The sequence below is a fragment of the Musca vetustissima genome, unplaced genomic scaffold (assembly GCF_032173495.1).
Source record: "Musca vetustissima isolate MV318-11 ecotype Yass unplaced genomic scaffold, APGP_CSIRO_Mvet_v1 utg45938, whole genome shotgun sequence".
NCBI lineage: Eukaryota > Metazoa > Arthropoda > Insecta > Diptera > Muscidae > Musca > Musca vetustissima.
In genome coordinates, this window is record NW_026880627.1 from 13,252 (window position 1) to 28,140 (window position 14,889).

General features: G+C 35.1%; 1 protein-coding gene across 1 annotated transcript; it reads left to right on the forward strand.

The window, feature by feature from the left end:
* The first annotated feature begins 9,287 nt into the window (after window positions 1-9,287).
* Window positions 9,288-14,351, forward strand: LOC133326360 (nuclear protein localization protein 4 homolog). The gene is made up of 7 exons (XM_061535011.1): window positions 9,288-9,384; window positions 12,585-12,728; window positions 12,784-12,873; window positions 12,934-13,100; window positions 13,282-13,810; window positions 13,874-14,072; window positions 14,149-14,351. The coding sequence occupies exons 1-7, from the start codon at window positions 9,289-9,291 to the stop codon at window positions 14,349-14,351; spliced, it is 1,428 nt and encodes a 475-aa protein (XP_061390995.1). The 5' UTR covers window position 9,288.
* The last annotated feature ends 538 nt before the right edge of the window (window positions 14,352-14,889 follow it).

The following is a 14,889-nucleotide window of genomic DNA, read 5'->3' on the forward strand; positions in this document are numbered from 1 at the left end:
ACTGAGGCGAAATTTCTCAATGAGGCTAAAAAGGGTTTCACTTGTCTGGTCAAATTTTGATGTATGTCGCCCAAGACCAAAGTAAAGTCTTCCCCACCCATAGTTGACGCCTGTTACGATATACGTGAATATACGCTTTTTGGATTTTTGAGAAGAATTCGTGTCCGAGTTCATATGTTGGTTTGTAGTACTTGTGACAATATAGATAAACCACAGTATCATCAGCCGATGGATTTGAGTTAATTTTGTGGGGTTTGAACAATTTCAATAATCATCGAAGCGACCAGGTATCGATGTGACTGCGTTCACAAACTATATTCATTGGAGTGAGATTAGGAACCCATATGTTTGGTTCATTATAGAAGCGCCAAAACTTAACCTCGTCGATCTAGAAGATCGCTGGGTCATTTCTCCCAAGAACCTCCCTTTAGAAACGCTGACTGTCCGCTTCTGCTTATTTCATTCAAAGCTATCTAATAAACGTATTGGGTTTTCCACTAGCCTCAATCTTTGGGCGCGTCCGATATGATACATCTACGCTTCCGGTCGAGGGTACAGGCTTAAATAGTACAGCAATAGTGTAATCAACATTATATACGCGATCAGGGGAAGCAATGTTTTGTAGATGGCCCCTTAAAAAATATTCTTAAAAAATCAGGTGTCATTTCATTTCACTCTAGATTGGCTTAAAAATATATAATTTAAAGAACCATCGCTAAAATAAATATTTATACCCTACACAACTATGTTGTCAGGGTATTATAGCATTGTGCAGCCCCAAGAGTTGGTTCCCATCTCCACGAAATTTTGCATGTAGGTTGAGTTCTGGCCAATGAAGACCCCTATTGTTTTTGGAAAAGATTGGTTGATATTTAGGGGATGAAATGAACCAAAAACTTTATTTTTGTCTGATTTTCTGGTCAGTCTAGAGGCCGCAATTATGGCCCAAACATCGCGACTTTTTGCATGGAGAAGGTGATCGGACCAAAGAATAAGCATGCCTGGACCCTGACTTTTGTGTGAAAAATTACATAATTTGTATTCTATAGCGTATATATTTACTCCTGAAGGACATAGACCCGAGAAATTGAGTGGTTGGCCTTAAAATTAATACCAATTATATTGTCGTATGTGCTCGGATATGAGAGTTACACGTAAATATTTACAGGTGCTTACGTATTCACATATTATTTAGTAACCCATTACCACATTGTAGGGCGGAAATACCGCGCTGATCGCTTATAAAATTTCCATGAGGTTCCGGTTATGGTCAAGGATTTGCGGTTATGATCATGATTTTTTTTGTGTTTTTTTTCTAGTCGATCTATAGGCCACAATTATAAGTCGAACATCACAACACAACATACGGTAAAGGGAGAATGGACAAGTAGTTAGAAGGACTGTACTGAAGATTAGTAATGTACGGAAAATATGTCAGTGTAAAGAAGAGGTGCTGTTGGCCTCTTATCAGGAAAGAGGGCGCAGCTATCTCAAAATATTGCCCAGACTCGGAATAAAGCTTCACAGAAAGTTAGAGTTCCGTGGTAGCCTAAACAGCTGATTTTTCGACACTTATTAAATTATTTCCCTATTCTGGCGATTTTATAATAATTTCCGCGTTTTTCCATCACAATGCAATTGACCACACTCTCTTCGACTGGCATTTGACAGCTAACCGCAGACATCAAAGTAAATTTGCGATTTTTTTCTGTCTGTCGACCTACGGATCCCTAATGTCGATTGTTTTTGGGACTTTGTTATTTGCAAGGATTTAAACAAGGTTCTTAATTTAATATTTTAAATTTAATATATTAAAAATATCTATATGTGTGATTTTATGTAATGTAATTATGTTCCCCTACTACACAATTGGCAAAATTTTCCAATTTCATTAAATCCTTTTAGTTAAATCCAGTACGATGTAAACGGAGAAAGTAAATTCTCTTTTTTTATTGTCCCTAGAACAATGTGTTATCATGTTATAGTGAATTACAAAACGAAGTGTCATTCAATGAACTAGTTCGTTCTGGAACTACAAACAGCTGATCGACTGTTCAAATTGTGATCAGCTGTTGATTGGTCCTCCTCTTGTTTTTTGTTTTGATTCTCATTCGCCACGGTTGGACTTCGTCTCGTTTGCTTTCACTTTAGGTTTACAGGGTTGTAATTAGCAAACTCTGAATGTGAGCTACCCTTGCTACTCTCATCCTTTCCTTAAACCTCATTCGTAAACAAACCAACTCCTTTTTAGTCTCCATCCCACCTCATTCGTAACTTTCCGTCTTCTTTTTTGACTTCTTCTTTACCGGGCATTTTGACTTTCCCATCCCATTCGTAACAGGTGGAACGTTTTTCAATATTCAGCCAGCATCAACAGCACATCAAACAAACAATCTGGGGGTTTGCTGGCTGGACTGGAAACCGAGAACTCGGACGCATCTGAATTATAAAAGATTATTAATAAAACACACATTTTATTGATTTTAGTATTTTTGCATATATATCTCTCTGAGAGAGATTGCTCTCACTTCATATAACATAAAACGGGAAAGAAATATCCAACATTTGATCATATTAATCATATTAGCATGGCCAAGCGTTTATTTGCCCTGGATTTTGAGGTGTTTGGAAAAGTGCAAGGTAACTATCGACACATATATACTATTTATTTTAATACATATATCTAATTTTTATAGGGGTTTTCTTTCGGAAATATACCGAAAAACAAGCAAATCACTTGGGTTTAAGAGGCTGGTGTATGAATACCTCCGAGGGAACAGTTAAAGGGCAATTAGAAGGACCACAAAATGAATTAAATGAAATGTTTGTAAATAATAATCATTCACTCTTTTTATTATTAATTGTTTATCGTTTTTTTTTTTTTTTTTGTAGGAAACATTGGCTACAAAATAAGGGAAGTCCTAGTTCTCGCATCGATAAAGCAGAATTTTCCGAAATGAAACCCATAGAAGATTATAGTTTTCAAAGTTTTGGAATTAAACGTTAATCAAATTTGATTTAGTGTTATACATATTTATATATGCCCCATTTAAATCAGAAATAAAAAGAGGCTGTTTTATTATTAATTATTTAACAGATCAAAAACTATTTTAGTTTTTGTATAAATAATTAATGTTACCTTAATTTTCTATTGATACCATACTACATCTATACGTTTATATTGTTCGGACACCTATAGTAAAATTCCATGAAGGACTAATGTAGTATTCGCCCATGTGACATGTTCCGAGAGTTTTTGAATTCCCATACTTTTTTAAATTCCCATGTTGTGCAAAATTTCGAGCGAAAGTGCGGCTCGAAAGCATAGCTGTGTTCAATATGTTACGAAATGTGTTCGATAAAAAAACATATGTTTCATTGGAATTTGCAATTTGTTTAACAACAAAATTAAGAAAAAATATGCCTGCTGGCTTATTAATTGCCCTGGTTTCTACCAGAAAAAGTCTAATGATACTGGAACGTGTTAAAATAAGCATTTATGGATATTTTGAGAGAAGTTGGTCCTTTCATACACAAGGGTACCATTCCCGAAAGCCTGCGGTTAGCAGCAAAGATTTCTGGCTGTTGGTGGGTTTCAGAGGGTAGTGGCAAATGATTCAAATATAAGTGTTGATCCCACAACAATGTGTACAATATTGTGGAGAGTAATGAAAGTCCTGGAAGACAAAGTGTGTGCAAGCTGTGGACAGCTGCAGACCAGGATCCAGCCATGATGCTTTTATTTGACATATGAGTGCAGCTAGGCAACATTAACAAAGAGGAAATGGTATGCAAAATAGTTGGCTTCTAGGAGACAGTGGTTACGGTTTAGAAACATTTTTGATGACGCCCTATAAACAAGTGGAGCATGGATCTTGTCAACATCGATATAATAAAGGGCACACATCTGCAAGAAACTTTATTAAAAGTATTATTGGAAATCTTAAAAGTAGATTTTTTATAGATTCTTTTTTTATTTTGATCATATGGTGGTTGAGTTTCCAGATTGATCTCAAAAATGTTACGCGCTGTTTTTGATAAAATGAGCCTTTTTTTATTTTCTTTAATTTTACTATAAAAACTAATGTAAATACTTTATTTTTTAAATAAATATTGTAAAAACACGTTAAATATTACTTCAGCGTTCTTTTTTAACCTGTACGTGCCCAGAAAAACACGTACGATCTCATTTCGTTTTCAATCCACAAGGCTATATGTGGTCGAATTATATTCCCAATATTTTTTTTGGGAATTCGGAATGGAGCACACCAAATTTGGGAAAATGTTTCACATTCGAGCAAACTCGAAATGCAGCACATGGGCGATTATTTAGAGCAAAAAGACGCAAAAAATATTTTTTTATAAATAAACAATTTGGTACTGATTTTTTGCTGTATTTATAGATTAAACTTGTTCCGGAACCTATATTGAAATGCGATGTAGAACATTTTATATATTTATATTTAGTTCCTAAATATATATGTTTTAGGAAATATAAGCAAGCATAATTTGGAAAAGGGTCACAAATATTTCTTTTTGTAAACAATCAATTTGTTACTGATTTTTGATACCTATATACTTCATTCAGAGATTTCATTTGTTCGTCGACTTATAGTGAAATTCGATATAGAACATTTTGTATATTAACGTCCAGTTGCTAAAATTAAGTATTATAAGAAGTATAGGCGTAATTAGGAAATGCTTCAAAAATGCACAACAAATTCTTTTTTGTATAAATAACCAATTTTTTACTGATTTTTTTAGTGATATATACCATATCTACAGATTTAACTTGTTTGGGGCCTATAGTGAAATTCGATGTATAACATTTTCTACATTAACACCTAAATTAAGTATAGTAGCAAATATTAAGTATAGTAGGAAATATGGACAAATTTTGAAAATAAGACAAAAATTCCTAATTTTTTAACGATATTTTATTTGATATGAAATCAGTATAAATATTTTGCATATTCGTGGACCTATTATGAAATTTAATTTAGAAAATTTTCTTCATTGACACTCAGTTTCTAAAGTTAATTATTTTAGGAAATATTGAGATAAATGGAAATTTTGGTCGATTTCAAAGAATAATTTCTTGTATAAATAATGAATTTGTTTATGATATTTTAATTGATAAATACCATATCTACGTATTTCGTTTGTTCGGAGACCTATAGTGAAATTCGATGTAAAACATTTTCTTCATTAACACTGAGTTCATAAAATGAAGTATACTAGGAAATATAGACATAATTGGGAAATGGGTCAAAACATTCAAACATTCTTATAAATACAATTCAATTTGGAAAATGTCATAATATTTCTTTTATAAATAACAAAATTTGTTGCTGACATTTTTATTGATATGTAATGTATCTACAGATTTTTCTTGTTCGGCAACCTATAGTGAAATTCCATGTAGAACATTTTCTCCTTTAATAATTTGTTCCTAAAATGAAGTATTTTAGGAAATATTGACATATTTTAAAAATGTGATGAAATATGTCATATAATTTTTAAACTGTATAAATTCTCAATTTATTTTCGAATTTTTTATGGGCATATACTATATCTAAAGATTTAAGTTTTACAATAATTTTCGCGTTTTTCCATCACAATGCAATTGACCACACTCTCTTCGACTGGCATTTGACAGTCAACCACAGACATCAAAGTGAATTTGCGATTTTTTTCTGTCTGTCGACCTACGGAACCCTAAATTCGATTGTTTTTGGGACTTGAATTGTCATTTGCAAGGATTTAAACAAAGTTCTTAACAAAAAACCCAATAAAACGTGAAATATTTAACAAAAGAAAACAAATAAATACCTCGGACACTTGTTGACGAGTGTCAGTTGTCATAGTCTCTCACTCTCGGACAAACAAAAAGAAAAGAAAAAGCTCTAAAGACAGAAATCAAAGCCAGAAGTGTTTTATGCAGCAGCAGCAAGTCTTTGGCAAGCAGAAGTGATTGTAGTTGGTTTTGGAAGAAGTCGGACGACATGTCGAAACCTGGTCAAAATATTGTAAGTTTTGGGACCGGTATTATATTGGCGACCCTCCGGCAAGGAACGGCGGCATTTGCCACATCCGATTATTTAATAATAGTATTTAAAATTTTTTAATATTTTGTTTTTTGATTCGTAAGTGTTTGTGTGAGTGAGTGTGTGTGTGTGCTCTTAATGTGTGTCACCCACCCGGCATCCTAAATGCAATGTTTGCTGTTTTTGTATTTATCCGGACCGGTAGTCAGCCACCAAGGCATCAAAAGTGTAAGACCACGTCAAATGTTTTAAATGGTATTGTTGTTGTTGTATTTGGGATTAATCGACCCCATTGTATAAAAGGTAATTCTTGGAAGGTTTTTGAAGTTTTGAGGACTTTCCCAACTACCCGAAACTCCGAAATTCTGGAAGTAATATTATATGAGGGCTTCCCAAAAAAGTGGACCAATATTGATTATTTTTATAGGAAGGATAGTAAATCCGGAACAAATGCAATTTACGTTTTTTCGGGAGGAAATCAGTATTTCCCTAGATATGGGGTTACAAATGTTTCAAAGGAACAAGTCCAGTTTAGGACCCCCTCGAGGATCGTTTTGAAATCCACATGTAGCCCTTGGGGCCCTGATTACAGCAGCATACTTTGTTTCTTGCGGAAATTGGTATTTCCGGAGATATTGGCCTCCAAGGTTTCATTGGGGCCCATGTATTTTCTTATTTTTTAAATTCTCTAAAGCAATATGGGTGTCAAATTAATGCATTAGAAACCCTGATAACAAAAATATAATATTCTTATTAAAGAAGGCCATACTTTCTGAGATATGGGTCTCCGCGGGACCCTTCTACAATTCCGAAAAACAATATGCGTGTTTGTGAGTAACCGGCCTTCGTAACTACGGCTAACGATCGGATCTTCGTAGGTCCATATCACCGGCTAAAATGAAGATCTCGCTAAATATAATAGTTAAGGAAGTGTAGGTTCCAACCACCAAATCCTCAACATGTTGAGTGTGTAACGTTCGAAAGCCTTTTCTAGTCGTCCGCGCAATTGAGTGACATTTGTGATAAGCTGAGAAATTGAAGCAAGTACCTCAATACGCTGACCGGCAGCACAAGTTGACCTTGTATAAATCGAAAGTTTGGTGGCTAGCTATGCTGCGCCATTGTGGTTTGCGAATGTAAGTAATACGCAGTTGAAAAATATTCAGATCCGTCAGAATGCCACTCCTGAAAACTACAACAGGGTGTAAAAGCAATAGAGCTGCTATAACAACAACAGGGTGTCTCCTCATGACCCCAGTGGACCATATTCATGAGGAGATAAAGAACATACCCGTCCATCGGCACAGTCAAATATGGCACAGTATTGCAGTACCTGATTGAGTGTTATAATCGGGACTATTGACGGCTATCTCTTCCTGATCTAGAGAAAGAGGCACAAAGGTACAAAGGTGTACCTCTAGATTTACAGGCTTTTCAGACAGGTCTGATTATCATCCATAAAGGTAAAATCGCATAGGCATTAGAACAATACCGTATGTATGTAAAGCTCGGAGAAAATTGCAGCTGATGGGTAGCAGACAGACACCATCTGCCTTAGCACAGCTCAGATGATGATGGTGCATTCGCCTCAATTGCTATAGGGCATGAATTTGAAGTTAGAAGCAAAACCAGATGAGCAGAAAAATTCATAACAGTATATGCTGCTACAACAACAATGTTCCTGAATTTGGACACATAGTAGTCAGAACCGGACAATACATAATAAATGTTCATTCTTACATTTCAGTTGCTATGCCGAAAATAAGCAAGATAGGACCATGTTTTAGCATGGGTATTTACACTGATGTAGTTGAGGAAACAATTTAGGAATGAAATCCGCGGAGAAACGCCACCTCCGAGAGCCGCAGAAGAGCGGCAGCAACCACGATAAACCAGAGATCTGGAGATGATATCTGGGTGTTGTAGCTGCCTAAATTCGTATTGGCCGCGATTTGATGACACGGTTACCATATATATACTCGGCGATTAGCAATAGTCTTCAGCTGCACAGCCAAACCCACTCACCTAACCCCATATTCACTTTGGACATAACCGGTACAGGTCGGAGCCTTTTTGAATTTGAAGTTAGAAGCAAAACCAGATGAGCAGGAAAATTCATAGCAGTATATGCTGCTACAACAATAACATCTAGAAATTCCCTATGAATGCAACCTATACAGATTGCAATGTTCCTGAATTTGGGCACATAATAGTCAGAACCGGACAATACATAATAAATTATCGTTCTTACATTTCAGTTGAAATGCAGAAAATAAGCTAGATAGGACCATGTTATAGAATAGGTTTTTTCCCACATAAAAAGTCTTGTCCCATTTTTGACGCATTTTGGCACCGAAGTGGCTGTCCGTTTCCATTTCGGTTTCTTTTGGGGGAAAATGGTGATGTAGGTCCTTGCATTGGCACAGTATTTTTTGTGCATTTTATTCCGGATTCCTGGTAATAAAAAAAATACTTCTAATATACTCTTCTTCTTATATATTTTTAAAAATCCATACAAAGATTCTAGCCCAGTTTTCCAACCTGATCATTTACAATGGCATAGACCCCACATTGATTTTGAACTCACCACACAAATTATAAGAGAATTAAAAGTTCGACCATGCCTTTTTTACTTTTTTCCAAACTTTTACATTATCTAAATTTTCCTACAGAGTTGTGACAGAGCCCCGCCACGCTAATGAGCAAATTTCCTTCCCCACAAAAAATGCAATTAATTTATGCCGCCACTACTAAACGACAATTATAAAACAAGTCATTTTCATTCTTATTAGTCTTCTATTTCTTTTAGATTTGTGTTTTTTCTCTCTAGTTTCTCATTCATTCAAAATTTATTTATCCATCCAACATCATCTTTTACACTCAACCATCGTATAGACTATTCAAATGAAATTGTGATGTTGACGAAGCGCCAAAAACAAATTGTCAGAAAATGCGCAATCATTTATTTATTTTTTTTCCTCAATTCCCGTTCAGTTCGTTGCGAATATTGATGGTGAACGGAAGGATATTTTTTACCATAATATAAGGCCCTTTAAGGCCTTATTAGCAGCCCCTTTAACAGCAGCTGCATATTATTTAACGAACAACAAAAATATAGTTTGAACAAAGCTTAGACCGCCCAAGACGCCGTCCCCAAATTAAGCGATTCATAATAGAAAATAGTAAAGTTTAAATTTTCAATACATCTAAAGGAAGGAAAAAAGAAGACCCTCTCTGCATTATGGCTGCAATGGAATTGGAGGCATTATTCTATAGAAAACGTAATATCGTTTATGCCTTTGTACGTCATCGTTTCTTTTTGATGTGCAAACAATCGGTAAGCAGCACTCAGCTGTGTGGATTTTGTTTTTGTCGTCTGGTGGGTGTCTTCATAAGAGTGTGTGTGAGTGTGCGTGAATGAGTGTGTCGTTTTTTTGTTTAAAACAAAAGGAAATTCAAATTTTGTATCACTAGACATTGAGGTGATGCACACCGATCACTTGGCTAATTGATTGCATTTTTCGGTGGTGGTAATTCCGTTTTCTCTTTACTTTTTTGTTTCAATTTTCTTGTACAGTGGAATATTTTGTGGTAAAAAAACGTTGCACTAGACGACAAATTTTTTAAACACATTTTTTAAAATATTTTATTACAAGTAACATCTCTTCGGCTTCAATATAAATTTCGATTAAAAAAATATACTTCCAGTTATTAATTTGGCGTGGACTTTTTTAGAGCGTGAATTTATTAACAAATATTTTTTTTCATGTAGCCGCAGGCCCTGGATTAAAAAAATATTTTTTCAAGTAGCCTCAAGGCAAAAAATATCTTTAAATTATTTTTTTAATAGCTAGAAGTCATGGATTTTTAGAAACTATTTTTATACACACTGTGGTACCGGGTATTATGTCTTTGTGCATATGTGTGTAACAAGCAAAAGGAAACGATATAGACACATGGTTCCTTTTGAGAATATGCATAGAATCACTTTTTAAGTCGATTTATGCATGTCCGTCCGTCTGTCTGTCCATGTTAAATTGTAAACAAAGTACAGGTCGCATTTATAATCCGCAATGGATGAACTTTGGCACAGGTCACTTATTCGGCCCAAGGACGAACCCTATTGAAATTGGGAGAAATCGGTTCAGATTTAGATATAGCTCCCATATATATTTTCGCCCGATTTAAGGTAAATGGTATATATCTTTCGATTTGCACGAAATTTCGCATAAAGCACTGAATTAAGTCTAGAATGATGTGTGCTAACTTTCGTGAAAATCGTTTCAGATTTAGATATAGCTCTCATATTTATTTTCGTCCGATTTCATGTAAATGGTGCACCAAGATCTATATATCTTTCGATTTGCACGAAATTTGGCATAGCGTACTGAATTGAGTCTAGAGTCATGAGTGTTAAGTTTCGTGAAAATCGGTTCAGATTTCGATATAGCTCCCATATATATTTTCGTCCGATTTTAGGTAAATAGTGCACCAAAGTCCCTATATATCATTCGATTTGCATGAAATTTCGCATAGCGTAATGAATTGAGTCCAGAGTGATGAGTTTTAAGATTCTTGAAAATCGGTTCAGATTTTGTTATAGATCCCACATATATTTTCGTCCGATTTTATGTACATAGTGCACCAAAGCTAGAATCTTGAAATTTTAGGTGAGGATCACTCTTATTTCAAAGGTGTCAGATAAGGCTGGGTTTTTGGAAATTGGTACTAGAACGGTAGGAAAAGTACTAAATGTGATACCATTTGTATTTGGCGAACCAGTAGAGTTAGAACTCTGAAATTTGGATTGAGGGTCACTGAAGGAGTGTAGAATAGATGTATCAAAAGGATTTTTGGAAATTCAAACTATGAGCATCCGAAAAGTACTGAAATGTACTAAATTTGGTACAATTTCGTAGCATGTGAATGGATTGAGCTAAAAAATTGAAATTTGGAATGCAAATTAAGGTTGAGAAGCAGGGTCGATATGAGGAGAAATTGGAAAACGTGTACTCATGTGTACGAAAAATACTATATAGTACTATATTTGGTACATATTTGATTTGAAGGTACAAATCGAGTTGGAATCCTGAAAATTGAAAGAACCATTAACGTCGGAGTGTAGGATTGGAATATGTAGGTAGTTTTGGAAAAATTGTACTTATGTGTACGAAAAGTACTAAATCGTACTATAATTGGTACAATTTGGATTTGTGTAAACCGATAGAGCTGGAACAATGAAATTTGGAGTCAGGATCATTGGGGTAGGATTAGGGTCAGGATTCAGTTTAAAAAATAATACTTATGGTTCCAAATGGTACTAAATTTGGAACAATTTGAATTTTAGGTGAACCAATAGAGCTAGAATCATGAAAATTGGAGTCAGGATCACTGTGGAGGTGTAAGATTGAAATATGTACGAAGTTTTAGAAATTCGTACTAATGTGTACTAAATTTGGTACAATTTAAATTGTGGGTGAAGCGATAGAGTTGAAATCATGAAATTTTGATGTAGCATCACTGTGGAGGTGTAGGATTGGGGTATGTAGGAAGTTTTGGAAATTCGTACTACTGTGCACTAAATTTGGTACAATTCAAATTGTGGGTGAACCAATAGAGTTGGGATCCTGAAATTTGAATTTGGAATCATTGTGGGGGTGTAGGATCGGGATATGCATGAAATTTTGTTGGTTGAAGAGGGTACTTATGGAAATAATGTGTGCTAAATAGAAATTTTGGATTTGGGTGAACCTTTAGAGCTCAAATCATGAAATTTGTTACTAAATGGTACACAAACTAAATTTATGGTCGATATTAATGTATGGATTGATTTTTCTGACATATGCAGTTTGCTGTGAAAATAAAATAATATGTTAATACATGTTTAAATATTTCCTACATTCGCTAACGAAGTTGCGGGCATATGCTAGTATGTACAATAGTCGTCCCAGTCCCACTTTACTATTTTCCTTACTGTTTTTTTTTCAAATAGAGGATATTTTGAAAAAGTATTTGGCGGTTGCTGGTTTCTTGGAGGATAAAAATATATTTGCAGAAATATTTCAATATAGGCTCATTTTTGGCCTAGTCCCATTCCATTTTTGGTGTATAGATGGTCTAGGCAAATTTTCCAACAGAAGTGGATGGAATTTAGCATTCTTTGGGTTCTACTTCTAATCTGAAAATACGGATAACGTTTTTCTGCCTTGTTGATGAAACAGACTAGTGGCATATCATTCGCTCAGTGTAGTCATGAACTTGAATAAAACAATTGTGAAACTGAAAAAAAGAAATCTAATTAAATGGTCCAAATGTTGGCAACGTTGACAATTTTTTTTTTAATTTGCTTTGTGGGATAAAAATAAATAAAAGATCTCTTCCCACGCTTGTAAACGATTTTTTTTTTGTATTTGTATGTAAACACAAATAAAAAAATTGTCATCATTAATCGCGTGTTTTTTCTTTCTCTCTCTCTCTCTCTCTCTTTCATTTTTTATCACTTTTCCGTTCCTCCTCCTTCTGCCCCTTACATTGCAGTTGGTCCGTGTGCAATCTCCGGAAGGCATTAAACGTATTGAAATCTCACCGAAGGCAAATCTAAAGGATCTATTCGAGTCGGTGCAGAAAGTCTTAAAAGTCGATGGATTTGGTCTGTTCAAGGAAAGGAATCTAACCAAGGAGGTAAATATCATAAGGGATATAATAATATTTGTAATGTTTAATAAATTGTTGACAGATCTATTCACATACGTCACAAGAGGTGGGCAGTGTACTGAAACATGGCGATATGATATATTTGAAACAAATGGCTGGTACCTCATCAAGGGTAATTATTTCCATTCATTCCATGACTTTTTAATTTATATTTTTTATTTATCTTTTGCAGCGTACCAGCACAACAGCCATTGATAATTTTACCAGTGTTAAGGCCATTGCAAATTCTGCAGCAAATAGTAGTGATTTTAAACCCTCTGCCGCTATACAAGAGGATGAGGTTGATATTCTGCTGGCCAAGGAGGATGGTCTAATAAAACGTGAAAGGGATAGCAAATTGTAAGTTCCACCATATTATGGAGGGTACATACATTTTAACATTACATTTGCAACACCTCGCAATAATCAATTTCGGCACTATATGGCATACACCATGATCTGTTTAAAATTCCGAACAGAATACCCTTTTCAGCATAATACTATTTTAAAATTTTATTAATTTTTGAATTTCTTTTTACAGATGCCGACATGCCGCCAATGGCTGTTGTGTTCACTGCTCACCGCTCGAGCCGTACAATGAAAATTATCTCAAGGAACAGAAAATCAAACATTTATCCTTCAATTCGTATATACGCAAACAAACATCGGGCATTGATCGTGGCAAATATATGGTCTTCGAAGATATTAATTGTCGCATTAAACCCGGCTGTCGTGAGCATCCACCATGGCCCAAGGGCATTTGTTCGAAATGTCAACCATCGGCCATTACATTAAATCGTCAAATTTATCGTCATGTCGATAATGTGATGTTCGAAAATACCACCATTGTAGAGAGGTTTCTAAATTATTGGCGTACAACTGGACACCAAAGAATGGGGTTCCTGTATGGTACCTATGAAGTTAATACCGATGTACCGTTGGGTATACGCGCCAAGGTGGCGGCTATTTATGAACCACCCCAGGAATCAAGTCGGGATTCAATTAAATTGCTAACCGATGAAAATGCCGATGATGTTGAAGAGGTGGCCAAGGCATTGGGTTTGAAAAAGGTAAAGATTCGATAAATTTTTCAAATAAATTATAATTTTTTTTTTCAAATTTTTTCTCCTAAGGTTGGTTGGATTTTCACCGATCTCATTACCGATGATCCTGCTGCGGGTACTGTTAAACAAATACGTGGCATACAAACCCATTTCCTCACAGCTCAGGAATGCATAATGGCTGGGGAATTACAAAATCGTCATCCAAATCCATGCAAATACGCTTCGAATGGTGTATTTGGTTCGAAATTTGTTACAGTTTGTGTAACCGGTAAGTAGGGGTCTGGTTTTTTTTTAACTCACTTTTATATTTAATTTTTGTTTCCACTTTTCCGTTTCCCTCTTAGGCGACAGCACTAAACAAGTCCACATGGAGGGCTATGCTGTATCGGCTCAATGTATGGCCTTGGTGCGTGATAATTGCCTATTACCCACCAAAGATGCCCCTGAACTAGGCTATGTACGAGAATCGACTGATAAACAATATGTTCCAGATGTTTACTACAAGGTGAGTACAGGGGAGGCATTAAATTTGGAGGTGGTCGTTTAATATTTAGAAGGTTTTAAAGGCCCAAGAAAGTTGTGGGTATTTAAAAACTAATTTTCAAGGTCAAGAGGTGTGGATTTTTAAAATGTTTTTTTTAAGGTCCATTGAAGACGGGGATTTAAGACCCAAAATGGAATTGATTTTTTTTTAATATTTCTTAACGCCTTACAGATTAGTGGATTTTTTAATGTTTTTTCAACATCCAGCATGGCGGGGATTTTTATAAAATATTTTTTTAATATTTTTTTGAAGGCCTGCATAGGCGTGAATTTTTTTTAAAATATTTTTACGAGACCCAAGGTCTATCAGTCGTCTGGATTTATTTGAAAAACATTTGTGATATTGCATTTTGGCGTGAATTAAAAAAGAAATGAAGACCCATCAGTGGTCTGGATATTAAAAATATATATATCCTTAATGACCTATTAGTGGGATAGTCTTCATTGAAGATGTTTCAAGGCCCATCTGCGCGGTGAATTTAATAAAACAATTTTGCACCTCTTTAACTGTTGTAGATTATTTTTTTTAAATCCTTCAGAAA